This window comes from Lutra lutra, chromosome 8, assembly GCF_902655055.1.
Source record: "Lutra lutra chromosome 8, mLutLut1.2, whole genome shotgun sequence".
Lineage (NCBI taxonomy): Eukaryota > Metazoa > Chordata > Mammalia > Carnivora > Mustelidae > Lutra > Lutra lutra.
In genome coordinates this window covers 91,383,982-91,399,597 of record NC_062285.1, presented here as the reverse complement: position 1 = coordinate 91,399,597, position 15,616 = coordinate 91,383,982, and the positions used below count along the sequence as shown (strand labels likewise).

At 36.6% G+C, this 15,616-nt stretch overlaps 1 protein-coding gene across 1 annotated transcript in view; it reads right to left on the bottom strand.

Annotated features, from left to right (window-relative positions):
• Positions 1 to 709: 709 nt before the first annotated feature.
• Positions 710 to 15,616, bottom strand: part of LOC125107819 (ovostatin homolog 2-like) — a 45,805-nt gene continuing 30,898 nt past the window's right edge. The window contains exons 22-36 of the mRNA XM_047743259.1: positions 14,898 to 14,949; positions 14,071 to 14,154; positions 13,037 to 13,213; positions 12,194 to 12,275; positions 11,256 to 11,412; positions 9,227 to 9,301; positions 8,194 to 8,359; positions 7,170 to 7,381; positions 5,951 to 6,160; positions 4,944 to 5,068; positions 3,870 to 3,960; positions 3,434 to 3,502; positions 2,316 to 2,418; positions 1,315 to 1,390; positions 710 to 869 (exon numbers count right to left, since the gene is read on the bottom strand). Coding sequence (XP_047599215.1) covers positions 1,338 to 1,390; positions 2,316 to 2,418; positions 3,434 to 3,502; positions 3,870 to 3,960; positions 4,944 to 5,068; positions 5,951 to 6,160; positions 7,170 to 7,381; positions 8,194 to 8,359; positions 9,227 to 9,301; positions 11,256 to 11,412; positions 12,194 to 12,275; positions 13,037 to 13,213; positions 14,071 to 14,154; positions 14,898 to 14,949 — 1,656 coding nt within the window. The 3' untranslated portion in view covers positions 710 to 869; positions 1,315 to 1,337. The remainder of the gene's footprint in view (positions 870 to 1,314; positions 1,391 to 2,315; positions 2,419 to 3,433; positions 3,503 to 3,869; positions 3,961 to 4,943; positions 5,069 to 5,950; positions 6,161 to 7,169; positions 7,382 to 8,193; positions 8,360 to 9,226; positions 9,302 to 11,255; positions 11,413 to 12,193; positions 12,276 to 13,036; positions 13,214 to 14,070; positions 14,155 to 14,897; positions 14,950 to 15,616) is intronic.

Below are 15,616 nucleotides of genomic sequence, written 5' to 3'. Positions count from 1 at the left end.
TTTATTGGGCACTGATAGACTTTAGGGCACTCAGTATCCATTATTTTTTTTTTAATCCTATGACTGGAGAATTGATCTGTATCTGTTTTTTGCCTGTAGCAGTATCTCAGCAGGGTTATAAGCCTGTATGAAAGTTGGTAGAGAAATTAATTTTCACTTCTATCCTTATTTTCTCCAGTTTCTTCCTGCCTCAGTTTTCTCAATATTACTTTATTGCTTTATCAGTAGTGTTAATGAGCAAAGGATAGACATTGAATATTGCTTTTCAGGAATAAGTGACAAGATCAGTACAATAAAATACTTTCAAAAAGATAAAATAACCTTGGATTACCCTCTCAATCAAGTATGGGAACTCAATAAATCCATCAATTAATTTATGATTTTCTAAATTCTTCTCCCCCATTCTTTGATGGTATTTCGTGGAGAAGAGTCTGTGTGTTTTGTGTTGTGTGTGTTTCTTTTATTTCCTTGAGCTCATATGAAGTCCTTTCCAACTTACTCTCTTTACCTCACGTCCACTGACCCTGGCTTTCTCTCTCTTTCTCTGGATATTGGAGGATTCCATATTATGTATGCCATAATGTCTAAAAGCTTAAACTCAGAATTGACGTCAATAAAGGAAATTAGGAGAGTTGTCATCAAAGAAAATCCCGAGTTTCCTAGGATGAAAATTTTGTATAGTATACTGGAAGAAAAAAAAATCACAGACTCAGATGAGAAATGAGAGCATTTTATGGGATAATGAAGAAATAAAGTCTGATAAGAAGTCAGAGGCAGACTGCAGTATATTCAGTACGGAAGGTGGTTCAGGGTTTTCTTTCAGGTTTGATACAGAAGAATGAGTTTGTTCAAAGAAAATAGCTTTCCACCTAGGATTTAAAAACATAGTTTAAACAATAAATACTGTGGGTATTTATGTATAAATAAATATATAAATATAGCTAAGCAAGCACACATATATACAAACATATACAAACACGTGCATACATATGTCATATGTATGTGGATATGTATACATATAAGTCCATATGTATTTAATGACCTATCAACTTATAAAATAAAGATGAGTGATTTTTAAAAATGAGACATGGATAAAAGCCACATATATAGTTGTAAATTCTCTAAAGCTATTTTAAAGAAATAAATAAAATCTTAATGACAGAATATGTACCTGGTGCACATAGCTGGTCAAATCCTGTGACTTATCACAGACTTCTCCTTGCTTCATCCATTGTTATTTTTTTTAGGTTTTCACTTTAGCAACAGATGTGTTTTCGATGGTTTCAATATTTTTGATATTTGTAATTTTCTTACCTTTTCCTAGGCCTTTATCTGTCTCACTGGGAAACTGAAACGCTGTTGATGTAGTAAGAAACAAGGCCATATTCATCTGGAAAATAGGGGGAAAGTTTACCATTTTAAAATCTCCAACAGCCAGATTATGTCAGACAGAGCAGATACATCAGGTCTAATCTTTCCAATAATTTTCCAAGATAGTTAATCACTTCTCCATTTTCTAAATCCAAAAATGTCCTATTAAAGTTTAAGGCACTTGATGCAGTATACTCAACTAGTAAATGACAGAGCAGGAATTCAAATCCTTCTTGACAGACTTTGTATGACATTCAATGAGTAACTAACAGCATTGACCTTTCAGGGAAAATTTTTATAGTCTTTACAACATCCTAGTAATTGTTTTGGAACCTAATCTATCAAAACTGTCTTATAATATTTCAGAATATTGCCTTCTCCCCTTCTCAAATCAAAGTCCATCAAGGTTGCATGAAATGGTAAGTCTTGGCATTAACAACAGCAAAAATAACAACACAGAGACCTTGAGGCTGAGCATCTTTGCATTTCAAGTTGAAGAGGCCCCCTCTCACACTATATCAAAAGGATTCTTTTTTTTTTTTTTTAAAGATTTATTTATTTATTTGACAGACAGGAATCACAAGGAGGCAGAGAGGCAGGCAGAGAGAGAGGAGGAAGCAGGCTCCCCACTGAGCAGAGAGCCGGATGCGGGGCTCGATCCCAGGACCCTGGGATCATGACCCGAGCCAAAGGCAGAGGCTTTAAACCACTGAGCCACCCAGGCGCCCCTATCAAAAGGATTCTAAGAGTTGAAAAGGTCTGGTAACTGGGAAACAACCGAGTCAGAATATATATCAAGGGGAAAAAATATCAATATATAAAGTAAAACCAGTCATCATTTAGACTTTCATGATGGAAGATAATTTTGGAAAATTTAGTGGCTCAGGGAGTCTTAGATCCAGATATCATGTCCCATAACTTCAGGCATGGCATTGCTTGCCTACCTTTTTCGTAATAATCATAGGCAATAACTGGGGCTGGCTGAATGTTAGACACAAGGTTGGTTTGCTCAACAGAGAAAGTAAAATGGTTTGCTGTACCCAAAACCTGTAAAGATACAAAGTATAAATACATGAGGTCTGCATCACACAAAGACACAAATCATAAGTACATTAGGTATAAATACATCAGCAGGTCTGCAAAATGAAAATTACGGGGCAAATGATCTCCAGAAGTTCATGATTTACCCAATTAAACAGATCTAAGGTATCAGGATCTTACATAATGACAAAATAATGAGTTTGGTGACATTAAATGAATGAAATTTTAAGTTCCATTGCATATACTGAGGTGCAAGAAATTTAGTTGAAAGCGTTGAGGTAATGTAGGCATTTGTGTTACTTGTAGCAGTGTACACTTAGAAGGGATGACTCTAAAACTCATGCCAGCCTTTGTTGGAGTTCAGGTCAGACTATTAAAGAATTATACATCTGCTCTGTGGCCATACTATGTTAGATGCTGTGAAGAACGAAAAACAGGGACATGATATTTCTGACTTGAGAGTCATCTAGTAAAATAACCAAAGCATGTATGAAATAATGTTAGAGTCAACAGGGAGAAGAAAAGTTATCAGCGGGATTGAAGAACACTGATCATTTTTAATGTCCCATATTTTCTGACAAACCCTATGATATATACAGCTGATCCTTGAACAATGCAGGGGTTAAGGGCACCAAGCCCCTGTGCAGTTGAAAATCTGCATATAAATTTTGAATTCCCCCCAAACTTAACTACCAGCAGCTGTTGACCAGAAGCCTTACTGATAACATGACACATATTTTGTAGGATATATGTGTTTTTATGGTATTTTTTACAGTAAAACAAACTAAAGAAAATGTTATTAAGAAAATCATAAGGAAGAGAGAATATATTTACAGGATTGTACTGCATTTATAAAAAATAAAAAAATCCCGTGTGTGTGTGGACCCAGGCCGTTCAAACCTATGTTGTTCAAGGATCAACTGGATATATTAATTTACATGTGAATAAAATACAAGCATCCAGTTACCTTCAGAAAAGAAGAGAAAGCCATGGAAGAAAAAACAGTTACTGCTCAACTTACAGTTTCCAAGTAGAAAAGAACGTGGTCATTCTTGACTTCAGTCTTCATGACTTGGCCATTGTTTTCAAGCTTTATAGAAATTGGCAGGGAGGGATAGGACAATAAATAGTAAAGAATACCTTCCAGTGTTGAATGTTTCATGCTTTTTACTTAACTAATTGTCAGGAATCTATATTATGGATGTTCCCTGTGCCATGATATTTTCATAAACACAAGTAGTGACTAAATAAAGAACTAAATTATGAACTATGGGCAAATGACTGCCAGTTGCTACAAATTAAGAACCCTGTCTCTTCAGCATAACAGCAGAAATAAACATGAACTCTGGATAAATCTGTTTAAAGGAAGAACTGTAAGACTTTATTTAGCTAATGAATTATTTTATCTGCACGCTATTGCTTCTTCTGGGCTGAAAGGGTAGGCTTCTGTTATTTACCTCCTCAATGGATGCCATGACTGGGGTAAATCCTGACAGCATTTTTATATCAACAAGGACCATATTGGAGTTATTGCGAATTCCAGTATACCTGAAATTTAAAAACAAACACAAGTTTAGACAGCAGTCTAGAATAATGACCTATCTTACAGCAAGGATGGTGGGTACATAGATACCATGGCTTTATGTCTGGAGCAGAGGCAAAAAGCTGAAGTGGGAACACCTGAGGAAAGTCACTCTCAAACATCTGAAAATAGGCACAGCTAGATAGACAAGGGACACATAAGTTGGAATAAAGAGCGAATTATCTGGACCTGCAATCTCCCAAATCTCTTTTAAGCTTACCCGAGGCCTCAAAGTCCTAGCTTATAAACAAAGCTGATAAATTTATATCATATATACTTATGTTAGTCTTAGATTTCCACCATACTTAAAGGATATCTTTGTTTAGAAAGCAAGTTGAGAGTTCCATGGTGTATGTAGTTCTTATCTTAGCTCTGATGTTTAAGATGTTTAAGAGATTTTCATTTGGAAATCCTAAGAAAAATTCCCCAAAGGAAGTTTACTCAGTGTTTCCCCACATATTAACAAGGGCTAAAAACTCTCTGGCAGCTATAAATTATATTTTAGCTCAAGAGGATTATTTTGCCTACTCCAAAAAATAAAAATCTAAAATTTTGCTCTATGCAGTTATAGAATAAGCATCTCTAAGTTTTCTCATGCTGGCCCCCCTGTGCTTGTCTTTAGAAGGAAAAATATGCTCTCCGTTGTCCAAATCCGACAGGACTTCCATACACGCAAAACAATGGAGGCATTGCTGGAGTATCAGTGAGGCAGAAGCTTTCAAATTTATACCTGTCTACAGTATAAATTTTACTTGCATAAATACTGAACTGTGGTGTGCACACAGAGAGGTAGAAAGAGACTATGCTCTAGAAATATCACCACCAATATATCAACTCATTGTGGTAACCATCATTAATATTTATATTGTGCTACTGTTTAAAACAATTATTTTTTTCATCTATTACCATTGTTCTAACCCAGGAGTTGATATCAAAATGGAACACTTACTTGATGGATACTGTCAGGTCAAAGTTACTCTGGAATGAATCTGAAGTGTTTTTCTTGGTCATTTCCAAGGAAAGGGAAAATCCAGATGCTTTTTTAGGTAGTAGTACATTGTATCTCAGGATACCCTGGAAGAATAGCAAGTCAGAAGACAATCCATTCATTTATTTTGTAGTAAGAACTGAAGGACTTATTTTTTCTCTATTTTCATTATTATTATTATTATTAAGATTTATTTATTTATTTATTTATTTATTTATTTATTTGACAGACAGAGATCACAAGTAGGCAGGGAGGCAGGCAGAGAGAGAGGAAGGGAAGCAGGCTCCCTGCTGAGCAGAGAGCCCAATGCGGGGCTCGATACCAGGACACCGGGATCATGACCTGAGCCGAAGGCAGAGGCTTAACCCACTGAGCCACCCAGGTGCCCCTCTATTTTCATTATTATTTTACATCTTAACCACCGAGGAATAAGTCAAAATGCAATTGTTCAGTTTTTAGAAGGTGCAAAAATCTTTATAAACAAATAATCTTGACATAATGGAAATATCCGAATGCTTTCTAAGAGTGACATTCTTTTTGAAACCCCTCAGTTATCCGGCTATGCTTAAGAGTAAGTATCTCTTCATAAAATGACTTTCATTTTCGGCTATTGATTAGAAAATAGCAATGAAAGAAAGAAAAGAGATAACAATGGAGATACACAATGGTAAGATAACACCATCTATAACTGAAAGGATAATCTAGCTCTTTAACTGGCAAATATTTATCTCTGTCTCAAGTAGATTTCTTTTTTTAAAAACAGATTTTATTTATGTATTTGACAGAGGGAGAGAGGGAGCACAAGCAGGGAGAGCAGCAGGCAAAGGGAGAGGGAGAAGCAGGTTCCCTGCCAAGCAGGGAGTCCACAGCGGGCCTCCATCCCAGGACCCTGGGATCATGACTCGAGCCGAAGGCAGACGCTTAACCGACTGAGCCACCCAGGCACCCCTCAAGTAGATTTCTATTACCTGGATAAATGCACAGCCTTGTCCTTCTACATCTACTGTATATTGTCCATGTGCTTTTGTTATTTCCAAACGCTGGACAAGTAAGCGGTTGTCATTGTTAACCTGGAAAATCTCATTGGATTGTTCACTGCTAAAGGTGACAGTGTTTTGATCATTAGAGAAGGTGGACTTCATGTAGTGGGTTATGGCAAGAAGACAGACAGCAGTATCCTGCAAATAACAGTAGAAGCAAAGATCTAACTCATTGTGATGCAGTATTAGTCATCATTTGACCCTGAACTTTAAGGCAATCCATAAAAATATTCCCAAGTCAACAAAATACAAAGAATCAAATCGTAAACAACAGGACAATACATTTGCTCATGCAATTGTCATTTCGTCTCCCTCAACAAATCTTAGATTTTAGTAGTCTAAATGATTCCACAAAGTGTAATCTCTGCTGTTGAAAATAGTGCCAAACCGCTTCTAAAAATTGACATAATGTAACATTGTTTATATAACATTATTATCATATAGTAATATTTTCATTATGTCAATTTGCTAAGTATTTTGGCTGCCTTGTGTAACGCTTATGCCCATTGATCTTCAAGGAAAGGAGTCAGAATCAGAAAATGATGTTGGCAGATTCATTAGCATATGGTCTTATTCAGAAACTAAGACTACACCAAAGAAAGTAAGGAGGGAAGTGAACATTTCCTTTGTGGGAATGAAACTGCAATTCTTTGAATTTTGATTTTTTTTCTGTTAAAACATAAACCACTATTCTTTTTATACCCCTTTCTTCTGTTACTCTTTCCTTTCATTTGTGTTTCCCAATGTATACAGCACAGAAATAGAGCGAAATCTTTTTTTCTTTGCTGGTTGATATGTACTATCATAGTATCATTGGATATCTAACTTATCATTAAGACTCTATGACAACAATATCTTCTAGTCTATATTCTACTTCTACTGTGTAAGTGGAGGTATAAATTAGTCATAAATCCCTTGAAAGGGAATTTATTTATTTATTTATTTGTATATAAGGAATTCTTATTAGTGTCTGTTATACAAGAACTGCCCAATTAATAGTTGTTGACTAAATAATAGGATATGTAATATCAAATATTCTTCATCTCAGGAGGCATTTTCTATGATTACCTTTGCTATCTAGATAACTGAAGAGAAGCATCTTTTGCAATATACATATTGTTATTAATATCAGGACCACATCAGTCACCTGAGTGGAAGAGAAGCCCCCGTGGGAATTCATCTGTTGGGCAAGCCACTGCACAATCTTACTCGCATAGGTGAGGTCAGGAGTTTTCTGGGAAAGAACAGCCAACAGCACATAACAAGTCTTCTCAGTCTCAGCAGATGGTGCGTGAGGAATAAAGGATGGGGATGCTTCTGTCTTGGGTTTCTTTGCTCTTTCCCAATATATTAAATTATCTGAGGAAAAGGAAAAATTTTCACACAGTCCAAATAAACACCATGAATTACACATAAGAACAGTGCAAATTCCATTCCTGGCCTCTGATGTGGGCTGGGATATGTCCCCTCAAAATTCACATATTCAAGTCCTAATATCCAGTACCTCAGAATGTGACTATATTTGGAGATAGGGCCTTTTTAAAAGGGGATGATTCCCTTAAAATGAAGCTGTTAGGGTGCACCCTAATCCAGTATGACTGGAGTTCCAATAAGAAGGGGAAATTTGGATTCACAGAAGGGACACCAGGTAGGCAGGCCCACAGAAGCCCATGTGAAGACAAAGGGAGAAGACACCCATCTATATGCCAAGGAGAGAGACTTTAGAAGAAACTACACCTGTTGACACCTCAATCTTGGACTTCTAGCTTCCAGAACTGTGAGAAAATAAATTTCTGTTGTTTAAGCCACCTAGTCTATGCTATTTTGTTATGGTGGCCCTAGCACACTAATAGAGCATCCAGTAACACTTCTTAAGGTTAAAAGTCATGTGTGATGAGGTCCCACAAACAGTACTTTTGGTCTATGGCATGGTCACCATGCTTGGTTTCCTTTACTTCTTTTCAAATCTGAAAAGAAATTAGCAGAATGGAGAAAGAGGGAAGTAGAAAATATACAATGTTCTTTAACGACAAAGGGGCCACTGAGAAATTCTGTAAGAGAAATGGAGGCATACCAGTGATGACAGGGTTCCCATATGATTGCTAAGTAAGTTTCATTACTTTATTCTCAAGGCCATTCCCATCAATAGTAAAGTGAATAATAACACTTACTTGTTTTGGTAGCAGATTGATCCAGGATCTGGAGTAAGGATTCCACTTGCTTCTCTCTTTCTGCTAATGCAAAGGCATAAGCTAGAATTGCATGGATGTAGCCATTAGTGACACCATCTTCCAGGGCCTCCTCTAGGCAAAAGAGTCCATTTCGTAGAGCAGGAAACTAGTCAAGAAAAGGATAATATATTTTAAAATAATACCTGAATGCTTTGTAAGCTTGCTGAATATTTAAACTAACCATTCTTTAAAATGTATATAATATATCCTTGAGGAATAGTTTACATAGAAACCTATTCATATACACTCATGTATTATTTACACAATTTAAAAATATTGTTGAAATTCATTTTTAATGGCAATATTAGTATTTGGGAAAGAAAATGTAAGTAATATGAAAATAGTAGTTTTATATCTCATCAGTTATATTTTAATTAGTAATATGAATTTCTTCTATGTGGCAAAGCATATGAATGAATTTATTTTTAGACCAAGGTATTTTACTCTAATGCTTGAAATAGAGGCTTATATTTCTAAAGACGATTTTTGAGATATACTAAAGACAGTGATCTCTTAGTTCAGGAATAGATTTTTGAGTCTGATAATCTGAATTTGGGATTGGGGAGTGGCCAATATGAATCATGCTTAACTCGAAAATGTTTATACACTGAATTGGGTGTGTAAACACCCAATATTCTGACAAACAGAATATTGGTTATGTCTACACACAGAATAGGGGTTCTTAACCTAGAATTCATGGCTGAACTTCAGGCACTAGCTCAATACCGGAAATGGTATGAAAAACTTGTGTATGTGTGTAGTTGTGTATTCTCCCTAGAGAAAAACTCAAGAGTGCTCATTGCCGGTTTCTACAAATCAAAAAAATGTTGAGCAGCATTCACTAAGGGGTGGTCATGTATTAAGTGCTCTCTTGATGTTTCATTCAGTCTGAGAATCTGAGATCACTCTGATTCCATAATTGATTTAATGTGCATTTAAGTGACTGGAATTCAAGAATGATGGAAAGCCATACGGTGACATTGAGTCCAGCTTCAAGGAAGGCTCCAACAACATATGCAGTGAATAAAATGTCCTCTTCTTCTCCACCCTAAACACAAAGGGAAAATTAACCAGACAGGACAGCAGACCACAAAAAAAAAAAGCTAGTTTTCAGAAGTGAAATGCAGTATGAAAGAAACACTGGAAGAAATATCTTAAAAAAAAAGCCAAACACCTAAAATGTAATTTTAAAATTAAATGGCAAATAAAAATGCTATCTAAGAATCCATAAGGATTCATTATAGTAATGAAATAAAAAAAATACCATCAAGTATACTAATGACATATGTCATCATCTACTGATGTGACCTACTCTTGGACATGAATTCTGAGCAATTCATATGGCTCTATTTTACTCTATTTGTTGTTAATTTGGAAAAGCAAAGAACTTCTGCTGCCTTGGGGCAGAAAGTTTCTGTGAAGCTGCCTGAACTTGCCTGGAAAAGTACCCTAAGTGGTAATAATAAAGGCTCGTAGATTCTTACAGTGTAAAAGCGTTTTTAAGTTACGCAATTTGTAAGCTGACAGTGCACAAAAACGCAGTGGAGAACATGAGCCTTAAATAAACCAGCATCTGCACAAGAGGTTCGGATTCCATCAGGATCAAGACCCAGGGACATGAAGGGTTGCTCTAATGATACTAATGCAAACAGCATTCAGAGGGCATTGGAGATCCACTGATCTGGTATAAACCTCTCATTTTCTCTATTTAAGCAAAAGATGACCTCTTTCTTCTCTAGAAAATGAATATCCAAGGAGCTCAGTTTTCAAGGTGCAAATAACTGTAGAAGGAAACACTAAAATAAGATGTGGGGATCCATTTACATTATAACAAGTTCTATCGCTATTCCTCTGCAGTGTAGGTTTTTATTTTTCCTTTGCTTCTTCTTCCTAACTCAACACACACACACACACACACACAGACACACACACAGTTATGGAAGAGGGATTAGGTAAGATCAGACAAACTGAAGCAGTGATCAGTAATGAATCCAGTAAGAAGAAAGATGTGGAGAGGCTTTAGAAGAGAACATGAAAAATTCTCATTTTCTACATGGGAACAAGAACTCTTCTCTACCAGGGAGCTCCTGTAGTGAAGAACAGATTGGGAATAATTTAAAGACATTTTTCTACACCACAAACAATGTAACAATTTGAAAACAATTGGCATTAAATTAAATACCACACAAAGAGGCCATTCGACCGTATTTTGAAGAGGATTAGCTTTATGTTCCAAAATCCCAGTAGAGGAGTGGTGATTAAGAAGGATCCAGAGAGAAAGCCCAGAATATTTCAGGTGATATAAGGGCACACTAAAGCATTATATCAGAGGGATTGTTTTCAGAGGCAAATACAAAAGTTAGAATAAAGAACACAGAGGATGGAATGGAGGTGGACAGCTATCTGCAAAGACAGGAAATCAGAAGGGAAAATGCCTAGTGATTTACCTTAATATGGACAGGGAAAGGGAAGCCGTGGGTACCGTCAAGGACATAATTCATCTCAGTTGAATTTTGACCCACAGCAGGCGAGGCCTTTATGATTTGACTTGAGAAGTTATTGAAAGAGTGTTTCACTGAAATGTTGTAAATTACTAAGTACTGAACTTTCTTGCCATCCATAAATAGGAATGAATTTCCTAATCAGGACTCCCACCCTTGACATATTGTCTGGTTCCAAATTTATGAATGTTTCCATCCTAGGTTTCTTTTCTCTTCCTTTGCTCCTGTTTTCAGTTTCTCCCCCAAAGGAGACTAGTTGTATAGGAGAATTAACACAGCAAAGCAAACCACATATTCATGAAGAGCTAAGTCTAGCTAGCATTAGCGTGCATGCCGTGGAATGATGCTGTTGACCAGTATGCCCTGGGCCTATGACTCCAGCAGACTCAGAAAGGGTAATGGTCCCAGGAAAAATATTCCTGTTCCAGGTTAGTTAAATCAGACATAGGAAAGGTAGGCAATGCAAAGGGGCAAGGAAACCTTGTTCTGTTAATTTCTCACCTCCCAGACATTGTTGAAAATCTTGCCATCACTTTCAAAGCAGCCATTTATTTTCTGTTTGCTTGAAAGCCAGATTAAGGTCTCTTTTTGAACTTGTTCATCAATGTAAACATATTCCTTCATTCTCTCTAATGTCTTAAAAGTAAGGGCACTGAGCCTGTAATACAAATCACTAGTTAGAAAGAAGTTAGATAAAAAAGAAATGTCATCAAATCCACGGGGTCAGCACCCTCATTCTCTTTGGATAATGGATGCATCTAATTTGGCCAATGCTGACCATAGGGAATCTTTATTGATAGTGCATTTTTCCTTTGGGTCCGTAAAATGTTATGAATATCAATATGTAAAAAGAAAAGTAGGTCATTTTCAGCATGTTTACAAACAAGCTTCTTGATTTGTGGTTCATTGGATTATCTATACATGGAGATGGAATGGGCATAATTTGATGCTGGGGGGCCTTCTAGGTTTTTTGTTTGTTTGTTTGTTTTATAGAGAGGGAAGGAGGGTGTGGAAGGGCAGAGGAAGAAAGAGAGCCGGATGAGACCCTGAGATCATGACCTGAGCAAAAATCTAGAGTTAAATGCTTAACTGACTGAGCCATCCAGGTGTCCCTGGGGCCTTCTAGTTTTCTTTCCTCTCCATTGACTCTCTACATGGGTCTCTGAGAAGTGTGGACTAGCCTGTGCCATTTTCCACAAAGTTAGGCTGTGGAAGTACAGGGAGTTGTCAGTAAATGATAAGACTTCTAGGCAAATTGTCAGGGCACTCCAGGCATATGGCTGCATTGGAATTAATAATAGCTTCTCTGGTTCATCTCCATCCATTCACTTTGAAACCCACTTTGCTTCCAAATCCCACCACACTCAACTCTCTCAGCCTGTCCCAAGCCCTTCTCAGATCATCCCTCTATTATTTAAAATAAAATTTTCATCTCTTACCACATGCTTCCTTTCTGATTCCTCTGCCGAAACACACTGTATGAACCATCATAGTTTTTGAAAGACAGCTGCTTTTGATAACCTAAAGTACAAAATGGTAGGAGATTATCTTTTTAAGCTAAGCAAATTAGAAGAAAAAGAATGGCATACTACAAGCCCTGTATTTGGGTTTTAGACAGATGAATTACTAGATTGATCATTTCAGTTTTAATTTCTGAAACTCAGGGTCCCTATTCATAGTGAGAAAAACTAACTCCTACTTTAAAGGGTTTTAATGACAAGATATTACATGTGACTATGCCCAGCTCAGTAACTGGCACTTAACTAATTAATACCTTTTAATACCTTTTCCTTAAGGTTAATTGACTATTGTGTCATCTTTCTGAAAAGAAAACCTGAAGAAATTGTACCCAGGAGCCTTTCCTTGATATCATGTTTCACAAGATTTATATACCTCTTTTCTACATACAAATCCAATCACTTCATTGTAATGGAACACCACTGAGCCAACCAATATAGAAGTTGATAAATGAACTATTTATAACTACTATTAGTAACAGTAGCAACAAACTAGGTAGCTTGGCAAAATATTCAGATTAAAAAAAACTGGGCTCATAATTTGAAATGTTATTGTTCTGAATTACGAAGCTAAATGACCACACATATACTGAGGTAAAAAAAAAAAAAAAAAAAAGAATAGTGAGGAGTCAGAACACCCCAGTTCAGAGTTCAGACCCATTTTCTCCCCATGAGAATAGCTTATAATGATAACTTTGTGACATCTTAGTATTAGTAAAAATTGATTTTATTTTTTATAGGCAGAAATTACTTAAATGGTCTCACCATTAGACAAGAAAAAGAAAGCCTTAGATTTAACTTCTTCTGTTAACTGTTTAATAGATTTCAGATAGTCAAGGATATAGGTCTCCGATGCTAGCAGGGCAATATTCTGCTCTCCACATCCATATGGCATTTGGAGAAGATTCTCCAGATTTTGCATCGCAAGTCCTAAAATATCCCCTAAAAATAAGAAAAGCTGAAGGTTACTACTGCTTATAGTTGGCATCTCAGCATTAGTAACTGTGGATAAAAGAGGCATAACGAAAGCAGGAAATATTTAAAATTGCATTTAAAAGGTGGAGATAAGGAAAGTTTCCGTGAGGTAATTCTAAAGAGGAGATAGGCATGAAGGGTGAAGTGAAAGGAGTTTATGGTATGAAAATATTTCTGGAAATCTCATTACCAGAGAGAGGGGGAAATTATATAAGAGTGTGTTTGTTTGCTTGTTTGTTATTATTATTATGCATGAGTTTTCCTGTTATGATGAAATTCCCACCATCTTTAACAAGCAGGGTTTATTCTGATTCTTCAAAAGGGAATTTAAGGGGCCTCTGGGTGCCTCAGTAAGTTAAGTGTCTGTCTTCGGCTCAGGTCATGATCCTAGGGTCCTGGGATCGAGCCCCAAGTGGGGCTCTCTGTTCAGCTGGGATCCTTCTTCTCCCATTCCCTCTGCCTGCTTTCCCACTCCCCCTGCTTGTGCGCGCGCTCTCTCTCTGTTAAATGAATAAATAGGGTCTTTTAAAAAAGGGGAACTTAATATTTCAGATGCATGAGTTATATAATAGAAGGCTTTATTTTCTAAATGCCAGTGAAACAAGCGTTTCCTAAGGACATGGATTTGAAAATGGTATGTAATCCCTTCAGATCCCACATGGAAACAAGCATAGAGAGGATGACCTTCAATAGTACTTTTCTCCAACTAATACTTACAGAAAAATCTCTCCATCCTGTTATTGTAAGGATTATTATTTTTTTTTTTAAATTACCTCATTTAAATTTTTCAAATCATCGTGAAAGACAATACTTAACCAACTTACCCACAACAGTGAAAAAGGCTCTGGCAGATCCTTCTACCACACTGTCTGGCAAGTCCAAAACTACCTGCTTGGAGGCTTTGGTCCCTAGAAAGAAAATATTGATAAAAACGATAGTGTGATAACTTTCTTTTCTAAACAATAGCGGCAGATGTGTGGGACAAACATATTAGGAAATAGATTCCGTTATTTACTTTTATTTTGCAAGTTGCTTGTTTGAAAAGATGAAATTGCCATCTCTGACCTAGTTTGGAATAATGGTATATTCAGAAAATGGTATATATGTGTGTATTGGATAATGTGGCCCTTATTTTCCACTAGTTTAGTGCCTCAACTACTTATGTATGAAAAAAATAAAAAAAACTACTGACAGATTAAATAGCACACACAAAAGGAAAAGCTTGGAGACTCCCGCTGAAATCAGATCATCATCAACAAGTTGGCCACAAAGCAGGAGAAGGGGGGGCAGTGATGTAGCTCTCAGTTACTTTATCCCAAGAGTACAAGGAGCCTAATCCTGATCTTTCTCTGTCCAATACTTTGCTGCAGTCATGACGAGAGGAGCCAAAAATATATAAGGTGGGGAAATGGACTGAGGCAGACCAGTGTCCTAAGTGAATTAAAAAAATACCTCATAAATAAATAAACTTTTTTGTTCGTCAAAATTAAACAATGAAGATAGGGCATGAAACGAAATAATCCTCCACTAGCTACTGAAAAGGGAATCACTGAAATGACTCAGTATGGCAAAGGAACCAATGTGGAAGGAGAGGAAATAAACTGATAATTTTTCTTTGGGACTAATTTGACTACCTAAAAGATCCTCTTACCTTTTGTACAGATGAGGAAACTTTGAGTCATTTCTCTTTCAATACCTTCAGGCTGTCAAAGAGTAAACAAAAACAAGCACAAAATAATGAGTCTGGGCCACCTTCCACGTAGGCATGGCTGGCACCCGTTTGTCTCTGGGAGGCGAGCCATTCACTGTTCCCCTCTGTTAAATTTTGAAAGTCACCGTGCATTTATTTCCATGACCCACTTTAGACCCTGTGTTCCCATAGGTCAGACAGAGATAACTTTGATGTCATTGTGGTACACTCTCAACTCCTCTGATCCTGTCTAGGATCTCCAATTAATAAACAAAAGTGTTTTGCAGAGTAGGGACAGGCCAAGAGGCAACTTGAGAAATATGCACTGGCGAGTGTTAGTTCTTTTTGAAGATGGTGGGAACCATATGGTAGTGTAGGACAAGATTTGTCTCTGATTTGAGAGTCGGTTAAAAAAAAGGAAGGAAAGAGCAACAGGCCTACAGGAAACACGAGTCAGGAGCAAGCTAAGTGCCATCAAGCCTGTTTCAAGTATTAAGTTTTACTCTCCTAGGGTCAGTAAATTAATTTTAATTAAATTAATTAATTCAGGTATTAAGGAAAGTTAATTAAAGAAAATCAATTAAATTAATCAATTCAGGTATTAATTAAAGAAAGGATGAATTTTATTGCTATTTTAATTCATATAAAATGATATATCTTGCGTGAAAGTAACTTGAGTC